This window comes from Amphiura filiformis, chromosome 14 (genome assembly GCF_039555335.1).
Source record: "Amphiura filiformis chromosome 14, Afil_fr2py, whole genome shotgun sequence".
NCBI lineage: Eukaryota > Metazoa > Echinodermata > Ophiuroidea > Amphilepidida > Amphiuridae > Amphiura > Amphiura filiformis.
This window is the reverse complement of record NC_092641.1, coordinates 44,066,269-44,084,968: the sequence shown is the minus strand read 5'-3', so window position 1 is coordinate 44,084,968 and position 18,700 is coordinate 44,066,269. Positions and strand designations below refer to the sequence as shown.

General features: G+C 37.7%; 1 protein-coding gene across 1 annotated transcript in view; it reads left to right on the top strand.

Moving 5' to 3' along the window:
• The window catches only part of LOC140170155 (uncharacterized), a 122,713-nt gene that overhangs the window by 77,753 nt on the left and 26,260 nt on the right, over nucleotides 1-18,700 (top strand). Inside the window, 16 exon segments of the mRNA XM_072193475.1 lie at nucleotides 530-750; nucleotides 1,760-1,983; nucleotides 3,000-3,146; nucleotides 4,301-4,792; nucleotides 5,458-5,566; nucleotides 6,960-7,234; nucleotides 7,969-8,124; nucleotides 8,878-9,093; nucleotides 9,807-9,921; nucleotides 10,614-10,810; nucleotides 11,951-12,163; nucleotides 13,256-13,529; nucleotides 14,916-15,060; nucleotides 16,369-16,501; nucleotides 17,613-17,729; nucleotides 17,732-18,142. Of these exon segments, the coding sequence (XP_072049576.1) occupies nucleotides 530-750; nucleotides 1,760-1,983; nucleotides 3,000-3,146; nucleotides 4,301-4,792; nucleotides 5,458-5,566; nucleotides 6,960-7,234; nucleotides 7,969-8,124; nucleotides 8,878-9,093; nucleotides 9,807-9,921; nucleotides 10,614-10,810; nucleotides 11,951-12,163; nucleotides 13,256-13,529; nucleotides 14,916-15,060; nucleotides 16,369-16,501; nucleotides 17,613-17,729; nucleotides 17,732-18,142 (3,445 nt within the window).

Here is an 18,700-nt window from a genome sequence, read left to right as displayed (position 1 = left end):
GATTTTTGGCCAAATTTGGTTAAAATGTAAAAATAAAACAAAATAATATTACATTTCTGCAATTTTGCTCTAGCAAACATGCAGTATGAATCAAATGAGTGTGAGGAACATGTGAAAAATCTTTTTTTGGGGGGGGGGCCTTTGCAGTTCTTTTTTTATGGGCTATATATAAGCAATAATTCAGAATTGTGTAAATGATATATCAAATTTGTGCAGAGTTCTGGTATGCATCGCAAGGCAAAAAAGTAAGATATGTCTCGGCTTCCTGTAGCTAAGATTCCTAAGCACTATGCATTTTTTTTAATTTCCAAAAAGTAGCTAAGTTCTCTGCAGGATATCTGTTTTTATTACATTTTTGACCCGCTTTAATAAATTTTTTTGCTGCTTCATGGCTTCACATAAGTAAGCAGCTCTGAATTTTTAGTCAAAATTAGTATAAAAAGGAGAAAAAAATGTAACCATCATCCATGCACTATGAAGGAAGCATATTTATCCTAATTAAATCAATTAATTTGACCTTTGACCTCAGGTTGATGAAAGTGACAACACGACCTTCACCGGTAATGACATCTGTCCCAAAGGTTACTACTGTATCAACGGTACAGTGTACCCAGAGCCATGTCCTGCAGGAACCTTCTCCATGGATTATGGGGTGACTAATGAAGGGGACTGTGATGAATGCCCACCAGGAAAATGGTGTAATATGCAGGGATTTGTCAAGGTCAACCAGGCACCTGACTGCGACCCAGGGTAAGGAGAATGACTTTTTAATCTTGATCATTATTTATTCTTCACCTGAAGTCAGCTTATTTCTTTAAATTCAGGACCAGGATTTGATCCTGGTACCACTGGGTATATAGTCAGTGCTTTTAATCGTTGGATCCACAATTTATAAGGTCGCCCTAACACTTTTTGAAATAAATGGACAAAATATTTTACGAAATGTAAAGAGGTATGTGTAGCCTTATTTGTTGCATACATATGTGGACCATTTTATATTGTCACATATCGTTGCGATCGGTCACAATGGCTCATTATGTAAAAAATGAAGGCTATTTAAAATGTTGCACCTGAGTCCATAGGAGTAACTTTCCTTAACAAACACATGAATAGGCATCACCAACTGCATTGTTTGAAAGTTGACTCGTATGGACTCATATGCAACTTTTACAACTGCATTTTTTAAATATGAAAAACTATCTACACAAGGTGATCTGGAGAGTGTAGGCCTACTATTTTCTCTACTTTATTTTAGATGCAGTCAAGTTAGCTCAATCGTTAAGGCGTTCGTCTCTCGTGTGAGAGGTTGCGGGTTCTAACCCGTGCGATGCCTAGTATGCACTTGTTGAAAATTTGAGTTAGCTTGAAATTCCCCTGGACAAGGAACTTACTGCTATTTGTCTCGTTGTAACCCGTACGAAACTCGGGAGAGCTGATCCTGGTTGCGAAGGTTATTTGTGGAATGTCTAGGGTATGCGCTCTTGTAGCAGCAAAGTCCCTGAATTGTTGTTAAATGGTTTATGGAATGATGTGGGGCCATAGTGGTCAGCGGCAACCTGTAAAGTGTACTGAGGCTTGTGGATCAATGTCGAGGCGTTGTGCCTGTGAGTAGCGCACTATTTTTTTAATTTATTTAAAGACAAGTCACATATGCGTACACAAAACACCTACCTTAACATGGTGATGATGTCACTGACTTGCTGAGAGTAAAATACTGTAGTTACATAATTTGTTCCATATCTTCTGTGTTCTCCTACAGCTATGTCTGCACAGGTGGCAGTACTACCGCTACACCAGCAGGTGATTCAGGCATGGGCTACCCATGCCCACCAGGCTTCTACTGCCCTGCAGGTACCCTGCTAGAACTAAGCTGTGATATAGGCACCTACCAGCCTAATGAAGGCCAGGATAACTGTACACTGTGTCCTGCTGGTATGATGTGTGAAGAACAGAATATGACGGTACCAGACCCATGTAAATCAGGTGAGGATTTCTTAGCATTACTCTACTTTACTCTTAAGTAATTTGGTTTACAGTACACATTGCTTGATGTTGCAGTTGTAGTAGATTGTCTTTTGTATTTCGTTTAAAAGAGGATCACAAAATAAGCTGATTGGACTATTCCATTTAAAAACCACTGAGGGAGGGTGAGTTTCAAATGGAGCTGTTAATGTGTTCATTCCATTTGAAATTTGTATTCCCCCTGTGCTGTGGAAGATATTTTCAAAATCTTCCACAGGGGTAGTGTGGATTTTAAATGGAATAGCCCAAGACTTTCAGATTAATGAGATTATTATGATATTGCATTTTCAAATTATAGACGTTGTTGTGTAGCAATTACAGCATGAATAGAGTTGCTAAAAAGTAGTTAAATTGTTACAAATGTTCCATTTGTCTAGAAATAACCAGATCTGCTGGAAAAGGTTAGTTATGCAGATAGGGAATTGTTCATCTAAAGCATCACCTCAGGAGATACCAGGGTTAGGGTTCATGTTAACTCTGATATCACCTGAAGTGATGTCAGGGTTAGGGTTCTGGTTAATGACCAATTCCCCATATGCAAATAGATATTGACCCTAATCCAAGGTACCCTGTGTACGTTATGTTACAATATGGTTTTTTCTGAGAGCTACTTTATGATTTGAAAAATATTCAATTTCTTTTTTATGATTCAGTGCAATGAAACGTAAAATTGATTTAACCCAATTTAAATGCAGGTTCCGATCTGGTCCATGGAGGCCAAAGGAGGCATTTTTGAAAATTGAGTTACCATAATTATTACCTTCTACAAACATTATGCTATCATATATTGAAAACACCAAAGGTCTAGCACACTTGGTTCTAATATTATGAAGTTTTGTGATGTCTATTTTCTTATGTATTTTACTGTTTTTTTGTTCCATTTTTTGCCTTTATCTCAATTTTATTTGCCGCCTTTGGCCTCCATGGACCAGATCATGTCACATTTTTACTCATAACATTATTGTTGTGCATTTCAGGTCATTATTGTCCATACGGTGAGCAACTTCCAATCCAGTGTCCCGAAGGAACCTTCAATAACATCACCGGCATCAGTGCTGAGGAGGAGTGTACCTACTGTATATCAGGCAGATATTGTGAAGGGCTTGGCAATAGCTTCCCAACAGGTAATGTCTACAATTATATTAGGTCATCTTAATTAAATCCTGTGTCTCAAAGCTGCCGCGCGCGTTAGTTAACTCGTGCGCGTAGTCCTCTTTGAAAATCAAGAAATTCATTTTTTATTATCTCTTTTTATTTATTTTTTAAACAAAAATGTGAAAATAAAACTCAAAATTCGTATTTGATTTCAAGTTTTCGATTTTTTTCGCAAACTTTGGACACAAAAATAATAAAAGGGAATAATAATTTGTAGCAGTGATTTTTTTGTCTGCTATTCCAACATTTGATATTTTTTGCACAAAATGCTTGATCGAAATCCTGTACTGACACATAAAAAAATTTAAGTTAAAAAAAATACAGTAAACAACACCGCATTCCGCATTAGGTTTTCAATTTCTCACAAGCTTTCAGACACAGGATTTAATTAAGATGGCCTTATCCAAAGTTGTGAAAGTGGAAATTATGAGTTTTTAACCTCCTCACAATAAAGATCAATAACCCAATCACCATCAGTTTGAAAAAGACACAGAGTCGTCGTGTCGAAAGCTCACTTAAGTGAACAATTTTAGTTGTGTGTATAGGTTTAAACTCTACCAATATCTCCTCAGAATAATTGTTGAAAAAAAACCATACGTACTCCGCCAGATCTAAACCGGCGGCCTTTTGACCCTAGACAGATGCTTTGAGTGAACATTGGAGTGTTAGATTAAATCTATAATTCTTAGGTTTGATCATTGTTTCATTGGTTCTGATGGAATTCTACTAGATTTTTTAATACCTATGTGGCCTCCTGTGCGTTGAGCGTACACAAGCTTAAATACAGAAGTGATAAATAATCATGCTGTTTGGCTGATCAACAGTCTTGCCATCAAGATTATTTAACCATTGGTCATTGGCGAGTAGAAGGGGTTAAGTCAAGGTCTAATTGAGTATTCAGAAATAGATCAAATTATAGTTGTTAGACAGTCATCATAAGTTTATGCTCTTTTACAGAAAATTGTGTGTATTCTATTTCTGAAAAGTTGTCTGATTTATATGTGCATTTTCAAATAAGATATTTCATACTTTTATTTTAAAAGTGTTACTTCCTGGTGTTCAGGTTTGCTGCCATTTATTACCTGGTTTGTTTGTTTGTTTGTTTGTCATCATCTACTAACAGGTCCATGCCAAGAAGGCTACTGGTGTTCAGGTGGAGCATGGGATAAAGTACCAACATCAACTGTGCTATTCCCCGACAACGGACTCTGCCCTGAAGGACACTACTGTGACGAAGGAACAAGAGCTCCTGTACAATGCCCTGTAGGAACCATCAGGACTATCCCGGGCGCAGCTGGTGTGGATGAATGCCAACCATGCCCAGGTGGCTACTACTGTGACACCCCCGGGCAAGTGAACGCTACCGGCCCATGTAACCAAGGTTACTACTGCCCGGCTAATGATACCATAACGACACCTACGCCAAGACAGTACAAGTGTCCAGTGGGTCATTATTGCGAGGAGGGGTCAGCGGCCCCTACCCCATGCGGTGTGGGTAATTATCAGCCGGATGAAGGACAGTCTGAATGTATCCCATGTCAAGCAGGGTTTTACTGTCAGAGTGCACTGTTCCCAGATCCAAAGCCGTGCATTGCTTTCCACTATTGTCCAGAAGGTAAGATTCAGTGTCGTCTGCTCCAAAATGGGTTATCCATACACCCCCTATGGAAGACATGAACTTAACCTCCCACACAGGGAGTGTGAACCCATTCAGTATCGTCTACTCCAAAATGGGTTATTCCAGTTAAAATCCATACACCCCCTATGGAAGACATGACCTTAGGCTCCCTCACAGGGAGTATGAATTTCAAATGGGGTTACCAAAATGGGTGACTCCGTTTGAAATCTACACCCCTGTGTGGGAGATTAAGGTCATGTCTTCCATAGGGGGTGTATGGATTTCAACTGGAATTGTCCATTGTGGTACATATTGTAATGGGTTTCTCTCAACCCCAGATAAACCTAATAAAATATTTCTAGACAGAAAACAAAAGAAAAAGGGCGCTCAAAATCATTATAAGTTACTAGATCTCTCACATCTGTGGTACACTTGCAGGATTTAATTCATTTATAGTAATCATGACCAATCCAAATTAAGCCAGAAGCAAGCATATTTCAACTCATTTTAATATCTAATTTATATGTGTATAAGGTGTTTTTGCCATGGATTGAAACAGGCAGTAAAATTAATAGTAAGGGCACTCAACCATATATTTGGTGGTGTGAAATCTGAACTGATACAAAAACAAGAATCTTATTTTTACTCTTTTTTTTTTCCAGCTACACGATACCCAATACCATGTCCAAATGGTACATTTACTGAGGCCAATGTGACTGGGTTGAAAGCTGAGTTTGAATGCAGGCCTTGTTTGTCTGGCTCTTACTGCAGGTAAGATATTGAATATCATTAATTGTTTGCTTGTTTAAATTGTCTCACCATGCGGAGACACACTTGGGTCCTGTTGGGACCGGCTCAAGCAAAATACTCAAGTCAGGCTTTAAAATGTTTATAAAAGAATGCTGGTCTGTTTAGAGGGAAAAGAATAAAACATTATTGAAGATATAGAACAAGGAAAAGAACAACAAATCAATTGAACAATTCATTATCATTTATAATATGTTTATTATCATCAAAACCCCAAATCCTCCTGAAGGAAAATGATGAGGATGAAGATAAAAAATGATAATAAATATATTATTTGGTAAATAAGTATTTTGATTTATGGCTTTTTTAGATAGCAATCATTATATTACCAGTAACTATTTACTTCTTCAAAGACCAACATGAAATGATAAGGATGGAGCTAATAAATATAATTATAAACTCCTCAACAAAAGTTTGGAAAGTTTTTTCAAGCATCTGTATCTCCAATTATTTGTGACATATTCATATCGTGTTGCATATCACTGGATAGCGACAATACTCCCCTTTACAATGACACCCCATTTGAAACCATAACATTTTTCACGGCTGAGTACATGCCTTGTGAATGTAGTGGGGTCTCAAAATGAATTTGCCAAATTGACCATTATTCTGTGCAGCAAGCTGCAATCCCATAGCTTCACAATCTGGGACCTAATGCAATCCTCCAAAATGACACCGCTCGCCCCACATAGCCACGGTAGTCAACGACTACCTACAGAATATGGGAGTAGAGTCAAAATGGCCTGCCATCAGGCCAGACCCGGGGGCCAGACCTCAACCCGATTGAACACTTGGGACCAGCTTGATCGTGCTGTGCGTGCCAAAGAAGCCCATAGGCAACCACATTGAATGACCTGCAACGAATCCTTGTGGAAGAATGGAATTCCATCCCACAGTAACGTGTAACCAGATCGGTGAGCAGCATGAGGAGAAGGTGCCTGACTATTGTGGCTGCCTGTGGTTTTTCCACCCGCTATTGAGGATAGTGGCTAGCTTTGTTTGAGCACAGAATAATGGTCAATTTGGCAAATTCATTTTGAGATCCCACTACATTCACAAGGCGTGTACTCAGCCGTGAAAAATGTTGTTGTTTCAAATGGGTTGTCATTGTAAAGGGAGTATTGTAGCTATCCAGTGATATGCAACACGATATGAATATGTCACAAATAATTGGAGATACAGATGCTTAAAAAAACTTTCCAAACTTTTGTTGAGGAGTTTATTTTGAATTACTGGGTGAAATATTTTGACTTCACCATTTTTCTGTGGCATTCGTTTAAATGAACTTAATGATTGTCTTTTCAAGTCTATGCATTTGAATACTCTGCTTGATAATGGATTTTTGTTCTCAACACAGAGGAGGCCAACTGAAAGGAGACTGCGCAGAAGGCTACTTCTGTCTTAGCGGGAGCTATGAGTTCACTCCAGCTGGTGAGCTACCTCCGGCCAACGCTGACCAAGACCAGTGTTACAATAACACCATGTGTGCTGGACCATGTCCAGCAGGCCACTATTGTCCAGAAGGCATAAATGACCCTATACCATGTGTGAATGATACATATAGGAATGAGACATTTGGTAGTAGGGTCGAGGATTGTGCACCTTGTCCATCTGGCAAACACTGCTTGGAAGGTAAGTGTCTTTTGATTGGTTAATTACTGTACATAATCATTTGAGTAACCAATCAAAATAGACCTGTCAAGCGTGGAAGATAAGACTATTGTCATTAGGTATTGGTCAATATTTATGCCAGATTGGATTGGGATCAAATTTTTTCAGACAAAATGTCTGTGTTAACTTCTGGCATGGTCTATAAAATATTTCTGTTCTGACTTATTCCTCAAATTTCTCCATCTTTAGTTTCTTATTCCACTTCTTTCCTGCCAAATAAGACAATTTTTTAGATTTTGTGATATAAAAATATGCAATTTCAAAATTATTTTAAGGCAGTCTTTACATTTTAGTCACAATAACTTTAGATAATCTTAGCGCATCCATTTCAGCTGAAGCAGCAACTTAATTTCTTTTTTTTGTTTTTTAGATATATTTTGTTAGTTTTTTGCCATAAAATCACGAAATTCTGAGAAACATTTTGAAGAAAATTTACTAGATTCGATTATGGGTATAAAACAGTTGATATTTATACTTCAGTTGCTAAAATGAACTGCAATTTTATGCTGTGTACTTTTGAACACCCGCAAATGACATTTAAATTTAAAATTAAGTTTTAAAAATTTCTTTGATAAAAACCCAATGCATCCGCATTCGTTTTTGAAACTGCCAAGCATTTGAGACATGGCATTGGTTTTTTTTAAGCCTTACACATTTTTCTTGAATAATTTTTCTATTGTTCCATTTTGTTTTAGGTGATCCTGTGTTATATGCGTGTCCACTGGGTCATTACTGCTTGGAAGGAATAGCACCCATTGAGTGTCCACTATATCACTATAGAGACACATCAGGAGCAGAGAGTATGCAGGAATGTCATCAATGTATTGCTGGGTACTACTGTAATGAAACAGGTAAGCTCAATGGGCTATTCCATTTAAAATCCACACTACCCCTGTTGAAGATTCTGAAATATCTTTCACAGGGGAGTATGAATATCAAATGGAATGAACACATTTGGTAGCTTCATTTGAATTTCACACACCCTCTGAGAAAGATTCAATCTGAATCTTCCACAGAGGGTGGGTGAGTTTCAAATGAAGCTTCTAGTGTGTTAATTCCATTTGAAATTCATACTCCCCCTGTGGAAGATATTTCTAGAATTTTCCACAGGGGTAGTGTGGATTTTAAATGGAATAGCCCAATACGTCATTACTGTTTGGAAGTAATAGCACTTATTAAGTGTCAATATCAGGGATTGGGCCAGGGTACTTCTATGTTGAAGTATACAGGGATCTGCTGCCCAAATAGATCTGTTTTCCACTGCAAATCCCAAGGCTTGTGGGGTAGTTTTTTCACAGAAAATATTTGGACACTGGTCCATGTTTAGAAAAACGTCCAAAACTGGGTAATATTTACAGAATTTCCTTAGACATGGGTCCATGTTTTGAAAAAAATTGTCCTAAGAGCAAAGCTTTTTGCTATTTTTTTAAATTAAAATTACCCTTAGAAATGGGAGAGGGGATTGAAGCTCAGGCAGTGCATCCTGTCATACAACATCATATGCAGAGGTTATATGAATCAATATTAGACACTCCTTTGAGAGAGTTTTGTTCATTATTCATGTGGTGTATGTTATTAATCTGTTTTTTAACATTTTCTTCCAGGCATGACAGATTCCAACTTCTTCCCATGTCCTGAGGGTCATTATTGTGAAGAAGGTACCGCGGAACCACAGCCCTGCACAGGAGGTCGCATGAGCACTACAACTGGACGTGTTAGTAACGAAGACTGCCCTCTATGTACGCCAGGATACTATTGCCCCAACGATACTATCAATATACATGGCATTCCATGCAGGGCTACTTACGAATGTCCAGAAGGTAAGAGATACTTACTGAATATGTTTTAATTTTCGTAAAGTAGTTGACATGCCGTGTAAAGTCATATTTGGAGATTTTTGTATAATGTGATGCGATCAAGCAAAATCAGTTAGAACTCGAAAATATTAAATTTTCAGTTTCTTATAGGATAGTAACAAGCATTTTTAAAGCTGGATTTTGCAGAAAACCCCATTGAAATTGAACAACCAGTTCCAAAGATATGAGCAAGAATGCCTAACACATACCGATGGATCCGCCTGGTGTTTAACAAACACCTGGGACCACTGCTGCCACCATTTCTGTCACAAACCGCTCACGGAAGTATCCTGCGCCTTCTAGAGCCACTTCCGGTCCTGCCGGGACTCGAACCCACGACCCTGGGATTAAAAGGCGAGCACGCTAGTGTATAGACCAAAAGAGGACTTCTCCATCAGGTCTATAACACTAACACACTTATACCTCCGTGAGAAATTATCACCATAAAATAGGCTGTCCTATGGCTCTTTTAATCGCTATACTGTGGACACCTGGAAAGCACTGTTTTGAAAAGTGCATGGTAGGCTGTTTTGAAACATTTAAATATTCCATATGCAGTTCCTGTAAAAATATCACTTACAGAATACGCAAGACAGCAATTGCACAGTTCCAACACAGCCATTTTCTTTTCTAAATTTGGTAATTTATTTACTCATTTTTTTTGTCTTCAATTCTAGGTGCATCTATTGAAGTTTCATGCAGAGCTGGGCATTACTGTGAAGGTGTCACGGGGGAACCACCCATATGCCCTGGTGGGTACTATTGCCCACTGGCAGCTAGTGCACCAACACTGTAAGTACATCGTATTAAGAATAATTTTTTACATGTTGGGTAACTGCAATTACTACTCTTTGGTTGCATCATATACATTATGTCAACTAATATTTAACTATCTCATCCAATTTTTGGGAACACTGGGGGAAGATTTTACCCTTTTGAGCATGAAGCAAAATTTTAATTCTAAAGCAACAACTAATTTTTCAAAAGAATGTTTGCAAGAGCTTCAAATACGGTTACGGAATCAGGATACGTTTTTTCAGGTAGGTTTTTTTAGTGAAGTTTAGCTACTCCCTGGCCCTATAAAAACTGACTATATTTGTCCCCGTGCATGACAAATCAATATGACTGATTTCTAAGAGTATTGGGCGATTCCATTTAAAATCCACACTACCCTGTGGAAGATTCTGGAAATATCTTCCACAGGGGGAGTATAAATTTCAAATGGAATTAACACACTAGAAGCTTCATTTGACACTCACCTTCCCTCAGTGGAAGATTCAAGTTGAATCTTTCTCAGAGGGTGTAAGCTGCCTAATATGTTAATTCCATTTGATATTCATACTCCCTCTGTGGAAGATATTTCCAGAATCTTCCACAGAGGTAGTGTGGATTTTAAATGGAATAGCCCATTAGGTACAGGAATATACAGTGTCTTGGCAACCTCATATTCGTACCTCTGATATTGTTTTTATTTTCCCACACAGGTGCTACTACCCCAAGTACTGTCCAGAAGGTAGCGAGGTACCAGTGGAGTGCCCTCTAGGGTACAAAGCTGTTAATCATAATGACATCAGAGATGCCGTGAATGACTCATGTAGTATATGTCCAGCAGGAACCTATGGTAACCATACGGAGAGATTTGACTGTGCTATTTGTCTTGATGGGTACTACTGTCCTGAAGGTAGGTCTTTGTTTGTCTTCATTTATCTTCAACTTCATCTTTATTTATTTCCATAATTTACATTAAAATTAAATTATGGAGGAAAATGATGCAATGTAGCATTTCCCTTATTTTTAAATTAAATTTAATGACACATAAATATCAAAATTCTATAGGTAAAGACACATCAAAATCATGATAATGAAGAGACAAGACAAGGGCTTGAAAAAGAAAAGGGTTTATTCTTAATGAGGATTTTTTGTTTGTTTAAGGGTATATGAGGTATTGTTAGTCAAAGCAGCCAAAAAAAATTGATTTTCATTATCTGAATCAATATATTATTGAAAAATAACACTTTGGTGTTTTGCAAAAGTTCATTCTACAAATCATATACTTGAAAACTTGCTTAATTTATTGTTGTTAATGAGTTATGTACGTTTTACAAAAGTGTTGTTGTTTCAGCCCTCTTTACAACATAACTCAAGAATCACAGGACCTACAAAAGTATATTTGTGATATTTGAATTCTTCTACACGCTCGCTATGAATTGAACAATGCAACTTTTGCTAAAGCTCACTACCATTTGCAAGATGCTGTGAACTACTTTTTTTTGCTGCTTTGACCAACAATACATCGTATACCCTTAAATTGATTGCAAAAGTGTTGATCTTCAGTAGAACATCACCTATGATTTTAGTCAGTTATGTTACTACTCATAGTCAGGAACAAATGCAAGATTAGCTATAAAGAGTGAACTCTCATAAAGAATGTCACATTCACAGCTTCTTATTTTCTGGAAAGGTGTCAAGATTGCTGTTTTTCCTTAGATAAGGAGGACCAATTAGAGCTAAAGTTAGTTACAAAAATGCCAGGAGTGTATTTTAATACAATTAAAATTTGTGTATAATGCACCATCACACATTCCTTGTACTACGTGCAGTTCTTCCGGGTGTGTGCATTTAATTTGAGGGTGATGCATTTACATTGCTCTCATTTCCAACATTTTTAGTGACAATTTTGTTATGAAAATAGCAAACTCGTAGGATTTTTTTCTTGTGTATGAAATAGGTTAATTAATGTGTGTTTATATGCATTTATTAACAAATTGAATAGGGTGTAGGTTACAAATATTTTGTTCACATTGACTTTGTGTGTTTGTAGGAACTGGCAATCCAGAGGAAAACCCTTGTCCTATCGGCTTCTACTGCCCAGCTGGTTCCGGTGCACCGATTGCATGTCCTAGGGGTTACTATGGAAACCAGGAGTTGGCTAATAGCATCACAGACTGTGTGGCATGTCCGGCGGATACATTCAATAATATGCTGGGTCAAAGTGCATGTAGGCCTTGTGGTAGCTCCGCTACAGCACAGGAAGGTAAGAATAGGACCGCGTTTTTGACCAGAGAAATGTCAAATTCAAACTCGACATCGAATTCGATTAAGATCGAGGATTAGCATAAATTAATTTGTGTTTGTGGTTTTTATTGGGTGTTTACACTATGCGCCTGCACGAATTGCGCCCGAACCGGAAATTCACCTCGCCAGGTCAGCGACATGCATGAAAAAGTAGAATTCAATTCAACTGACTGTATAGACCAGGAAAAGTTGCACTTCAACCACGACAAGGTCCAATTGAGTTCGACTTAATGAACCTCGGGAGCATTGTTGAACAACGACTTTTGAACTCGACTTCAGTTGCACTTGAACAACGACTGCACCTGTTTAGACCTGAATATGACTGAACTCGACGTATTAAGCTGAAGGTTAATTTCTATCTTGTTGCCAACCTGTTAGCATCATCTAAATAGATATCTGCTGTTAGGGACCATTCACAAACACTTGTAAGGGGGGGGCCTGATGCAAAACAATTTTATCACAAACATTTTTCGGGGCCCCCCCTTTACAGACCTTGAAAATTTCAGAGCCCCTCCTTTTTGACACGAAAATTATGGGTCAACCCCATAGAAAAACATATAAACTCAATTTTTCCAGGAAAATTTGTGGTCATTTTTTTCAGCGCCCCCTTAGGAGGGTCAACAATTTTCAGGGCCCCCCTTTTTGCATCAGGCCCCCTTAACAAGTGTTTGTGAACGGTCCCTTAACGTCTAGATTAGCCTTGATACAACTCACCGTGAGGAATCAAAGAATGGATCGTTATATTTTATTGTGTATACTTATCATTCAAACATTTTGATCAACTTCGGCAGTACAAGATTATACATGTAGTACAGTTAAATGCTCATTAAGATTTTGATATATTACTTGCCTATACTTTGACAGAATATTTAACATTGCTTCAGTTTTGAAACCAATATGAAAAAAATTATATATTACATTGAAATAAAATTCCTTTCAATTTTATTTATACACATAAAAGCCCAAAGACAAGAGTTGATCTTCCATGGGTCTGTTTCTTTGTAACAGAAATGATTCAATATATATTATCATTCAATCATTTTGATTTCAGGACAAGAAAAATGTGACTGCATCGGCAAATACAGATCCTTCCAGACCGTAGACGGCTCTTGTGTCTGCTGGTCAGGGTACGTCTTCTTTGATGAAGTTGACTCTGAGCAAACAGACGGCAATAGTGACGGGGATTGTCAGCCGACGGTTGATGAACGCTGTGAGCTGACACAGGCTAGGGATGCTAGCTCTAGGCGTTGTGTGACTCCTAGTAGCAAAGACTGCACTGTCTCGTGTGGGGAAGATGATGGCGAATATGATGTGGATCTCGGAAGGTATGTGAAGTGATGACTTTCTTATATACTGTATTTGACATAAAAGTTATTATACTTACTTTTTCCAAAAGGGGGGGGGGGCATTATAATAAGAGGCCTTTTTTACAATGATGATTCTGATTAAAACATCATTAATACCATGTGGCAATGCTACAGTGCTCCACAAAAAATATGGAATTTCTACAAATTACTGTAAACACAGACTAATACAGACCCTGTATCAACAAAGTCCCCATGTATTGTATGCTGTGAATTCTCGCATATTCATGAGGACCGATTGTTCCATCTTGTTGTGTCTAACAATCAAGCCAGCTTTGCGTGCCTACGCGATATATGCGATAGACTGTAAAAATATGCAGTAAGTGCATAGCAGTTTTGCCTGTCGCATTTCATGGAACAATCAGCCCTCATTATCGGATGCTGCGGAGACTTTGACTGCTTGTACATGGTCTGTTATTTTCTTCGTCCATGACTGTAAACACTGTCAATAATGGGTATTGTGAAATCGTCGATTGATGTTCGAAAATACGGGTACTGTATGGTGTTTTGGCAGCATTTATGGACCAGTGTGGTTGAAAAAAATGGTGAAGCGATTATTAGAGGGGCCTTTGATATGAGAGAATATGGGAATTAAATCTGTAAGGCGCAATGATCTTAGGTATTGTGCTATATAAATCCATGATTTATAGTGGCCTGGTGCATTAGTCAGTCACTGGAGGCAGTTACTAAAATGATGACATTAAAGTCACATTTGGGAATTTATTTACATAAACATGAAAGATACAGTGTATCTGAAGTCAAAGTCAGCTGGAATGTTTAGAATGTTATATTTATCTCATCCAGATTTCATACACTCTTAGATATAGTGAGAACCAATCAGAGCAAATGTTAGAAAAATACAAACCATGCATTGATTGTGTATAATGCATGGGAGTGCAATCCGTGCAGTGATTTTGGATGCATTAATTTTTCTTGCAGGTTGATGCATATATATTTGCTCATATTTCCAACATTTTTTAAGACAATTTTGTTATAAAAATAGCAAAAATAACAATTTTGTTACAAAAATAACAATTTTGTTACAAAAATAACAATTTTGTTATATTCCCTGCTATTTTCCATTCCAAAAATGTATACTTTTGTATATTTTGCATTAATGATTTTAATTGATAAAGTAATAATTTTAATTCAGGTCTTAAAAGAAGTAACATCACTTTTAATTAATGCATTTCTGCATTCTTAGCCACATTAAAAAGTTAATTGTCAACCCTGTGGTGTTTTTTCTTGCAAATTATTGGAAAATATGTATGTATGAGACTTGTGAGCAGAAATGTTGATTTGATCACTCTCTTAATTAATTGGTGATATTTAAAACTATGTTTACAGATGCAAGTGCAATACTTATGTAGCTCCAGAGGAGATCTGTGACATTGATTGTGAAGCCGACAAACCTAGTGTGTCAGGAAGCTTAACTGATAATGGTAAACTGGTTATCACAACAACGCTACCTGATGGCAGTGTTATTACGGAGGTAAGAACATTGTGACAGCTGCACAGATGTACAATTTCCATAGTATTGATAATTTAGCAGTGGTTTATAGTGCGCTACTCACAGGCACTTTGCCTAGACGTTTATCCACAAGCCTCAGCACACTTTACAAATTTACAAATCATTGAGACCTCTTAAATCTGGTTACTTCTTTAATACTCTTTGTGCATGCTAGCCATAGGCTTAACCATAAAAAAATCCAAGTTTTGAAATAATAAGTTTTGTCATGAACATTTCTTGCTGCTTTATTTTGATCCACTCCAAATAGGTAGAATTGCAAGTGTTTTTTTTTTTGTATTATCTGCCCATGTTGTTCAAAATTTGGCAATTCTAGTTGAAATCCATACACCTATGGAATGACCTTAATCTCCCACGCATGGAGTGTGAGTTTCAAATGGGGCTACCTGAATGGATGATTCCATTTGTTTGAAATCTACACTCCCTGTGTGGTAGGGCTGTTGTTGACAAGGCTGTTGTAGACAATATTGTTGACAAAGCAATTTTCCTGATTGTCGACAAGCATGGACTAATTGTCGACAAAGACTAGTCATTAAAAATATTAGAGATTACCTTAAGATCACAATTATTAAAATAACATCTAGGTGTAAAAAATTGAGCACAAGCTGACAATGATGGGTGGATTAATAGACTTAATTTTGTAATGGTAAATTACCGATATGATTACATGTAATTGACAGTAATATTTGGACTTTATTGATGTATTGCTTTGTCAACAACTTGCCGATGTTGGATCTTGAGATTTTACGATTGTTGACAATGAAAATTCTACTCGACAACGGCCCTACTGTGTGGGAGATTAAAGTCATGTCTTTCATTGGGTTTTTATAAATTTCAACTGGAATAGCCCATTTATGTGACTAATTAAGCCATTGAACCATACAGTTAGCCAACATCCTAGACCCAGTAATAAGTATTTTAACTTCAAATCCCATTGTTGTTAGGCCATAAGACCTACCTATTTGATAATTAGTAGGAGGGCTGATGGTATTGCCTCCTGCGCCTACAACCTTATAGTATAGTAAGAATAGCAAAGCAAGCAAAGGGTAAGTAGCATGCAGGAGGAAGGCAAGGGCATGCAGGGAGAAAGAGGGGTTAGGTAGGGAGAGCACAGTAAAGGTTGGAAGTGCGCGTCATGCAGCCATTTTAACACAAGCAGGGGTATTAGTTACTTGCAAAAACAAAGGGGGGAAGCTCTGACCAGAATGCAGACAAGAGTTTGACACTTTGTCACCTTTCATCATTTGTGTGGGTTGTTTTTGTATCTTTCAGCCTGTACCTAATGTAGTTGGACCTAATGTACATACGTCTGGAAGTAAAAACATTATAGTAACATCATTTGAAAGCAGCGGTACTCTAGGACATATCATCAGAGACCAGGCTGATGTAGAGGAGCTTTTGTTGGGTAAGCTGGCAAAAATTGTTATTGGATTTCAAATACACAAGAACATGACAATTTTTGAAAATTACTTGCTGAAGGGCAACCTCATATTGCAATGACCTTCAGTGGTATAGATTTCTTACTGACATGGTAGGGGGATGGGATGCTTATGATGACCTTCTACATGTTATCTTCCTGTAGTGCAGTCTTGAGGTCTGTTGCCTCCAATCTAGTGTTTTCTTCAAAGCCGTTATTGTAGATAAGAGCAGGCCCGTAACCAGGATTTTTTTTAGGGGGGGGGGTGGCTGATTTTGAAATAGTGGACCTTTTTTCAAAACTTAGATCTTTTTGGACTAGGGGGTTGAAAAGGTGGACTTTTTTTCAAAATTTTGAAAAAACGGGACTTGTTGAGTCAAAAAAGGGGACCCTTTGGCGATTTGGGGGTGGGGCATCCACCCTCCAGCCCCCATGATTACGGGCCTAGAACAGAGGAATGTCCTGGTTTCCCTCAAACTGTGCTGCAAAAATGAGTTGCATTTTTGGTCATTTGGTATATCAATGCCCCCCTTTTCTAGGCCATTTTAGGTATATGGATAGGTAATTTTTTTAATATTTTCCAAATTTATTTAGAAAACTACCTGTAGCCAAAATTTTAGAAATTGCCAAAAAAAAATGAAAGTTGTATTAAATTAGCCTGAAATTTTTACTTGAGTAACCGCCAGCCTTTGGTATTGTGTACCAGTTTTGGAGCAGGGCAGCAGGACTGATGCATGTGCAAACCTGCAAATGGAGTTGTTCTTTCTCTGATTTCATTACTTGTCTATAATTAGAGATCTCCATACAACTCTTTATTTATTTATTTACTTATTTATTTATTTGTTTGTTTGTTTGTTTGTTTGTTTGTTTGCTTGCTTATTTGCTTATTTATTTGCTTATTTCTTGGCTTATTTCTTGGCTTATTTATTTCTTGGTTTATTGGCACTGTTCTCCCTTAGTTCCCAGGTGGCACAATGTTTATAATAAGACATTTGATACTACTGGCAAAACAGGTATTTTACCTACATGTTTTGTTTTCTTTAGATTAAAAATTAACAACTTCAACTTAACTTTGTGTTGTCTATTATTTTCTTTGTAGGCAAAACACAAACAGCAACAACAGATTCCGTATATGTCACCACTTCATTCCTGTATAACAGCACCACTGGCTCCAGTCGTCGTCGTCTCCTTGCGACGGAGACCGCCACCGGTGTCCCCGAATCCCCAACCCTATCTACTGTCTGGAACTAGAGGACATGATGATATTCCGAGTTACGATTGACTACTTGAATCGTTCTCTGAGTAGCTATCCCGTATACAAGAAAGACCATCTGTTCAATACGAATCCAACTTACGACTACAGCGAGTTCCGCGATTTGGCGTATTACGTCGTCAACACCAACGTCACCATTGATTCGTTTGCGTACGTGTTCACCGAATCTGGCCAGTACGTATTTGCGGACGCACAGGAGAGCGAGTGGGAGGTTATCATTTCCGTCATGGCATCGGGGTCATCGTGTGACAGCACAAGATCAATTGTACAGCCGTCATCGCCTAGCAACCTGTATAAGGAGAGAGTAGGCAAGAATGAGGCCCAGAATGAGGCACCAGATTGGGCTCTTATTATTGGTAAGCTAATGGGCTATTCCAGTTGAATTCCATACTCCCCCTATGGAAGACATGACCTTAATCTCCCACACAAGGAGTGTAGATTTCAAATGGAGTCGCTCATTCAGGTAACCCCATTTGAAATTCACACTCCCTGTATGGGAGATTAAGGTAATTTCTTCCATAGAGGTGTATGGATTTCATCTGAAATAGCCCAATTAGTTTGTTTATGCCAGTGTCATACTAAGCAATCAGAAGGAGCTGTTGGTGATTTTTTGATCAGAAGGTGCAATTTCTTTTGGTTTTTGGTACTCTGTAAAGTTTGTCATTGATTGATTGATTGATTGATTGATTGATTGATTGATTGATTGATTGAATGAGGATGTAAGTATCATCTGAATAGCAATAATGATTAATGTTAGTGATTAATTTATTAATTGAGATTGATTGATTGATTAATTGATTAATTGAGATTGATTGATTGATTGATTTATTAATTGAGATTGATTGATTGATTGATTGATTGATTGAGGATGTAATCAAGTATCAGCTGAATAGCAATGAACCTTTTCATCTATA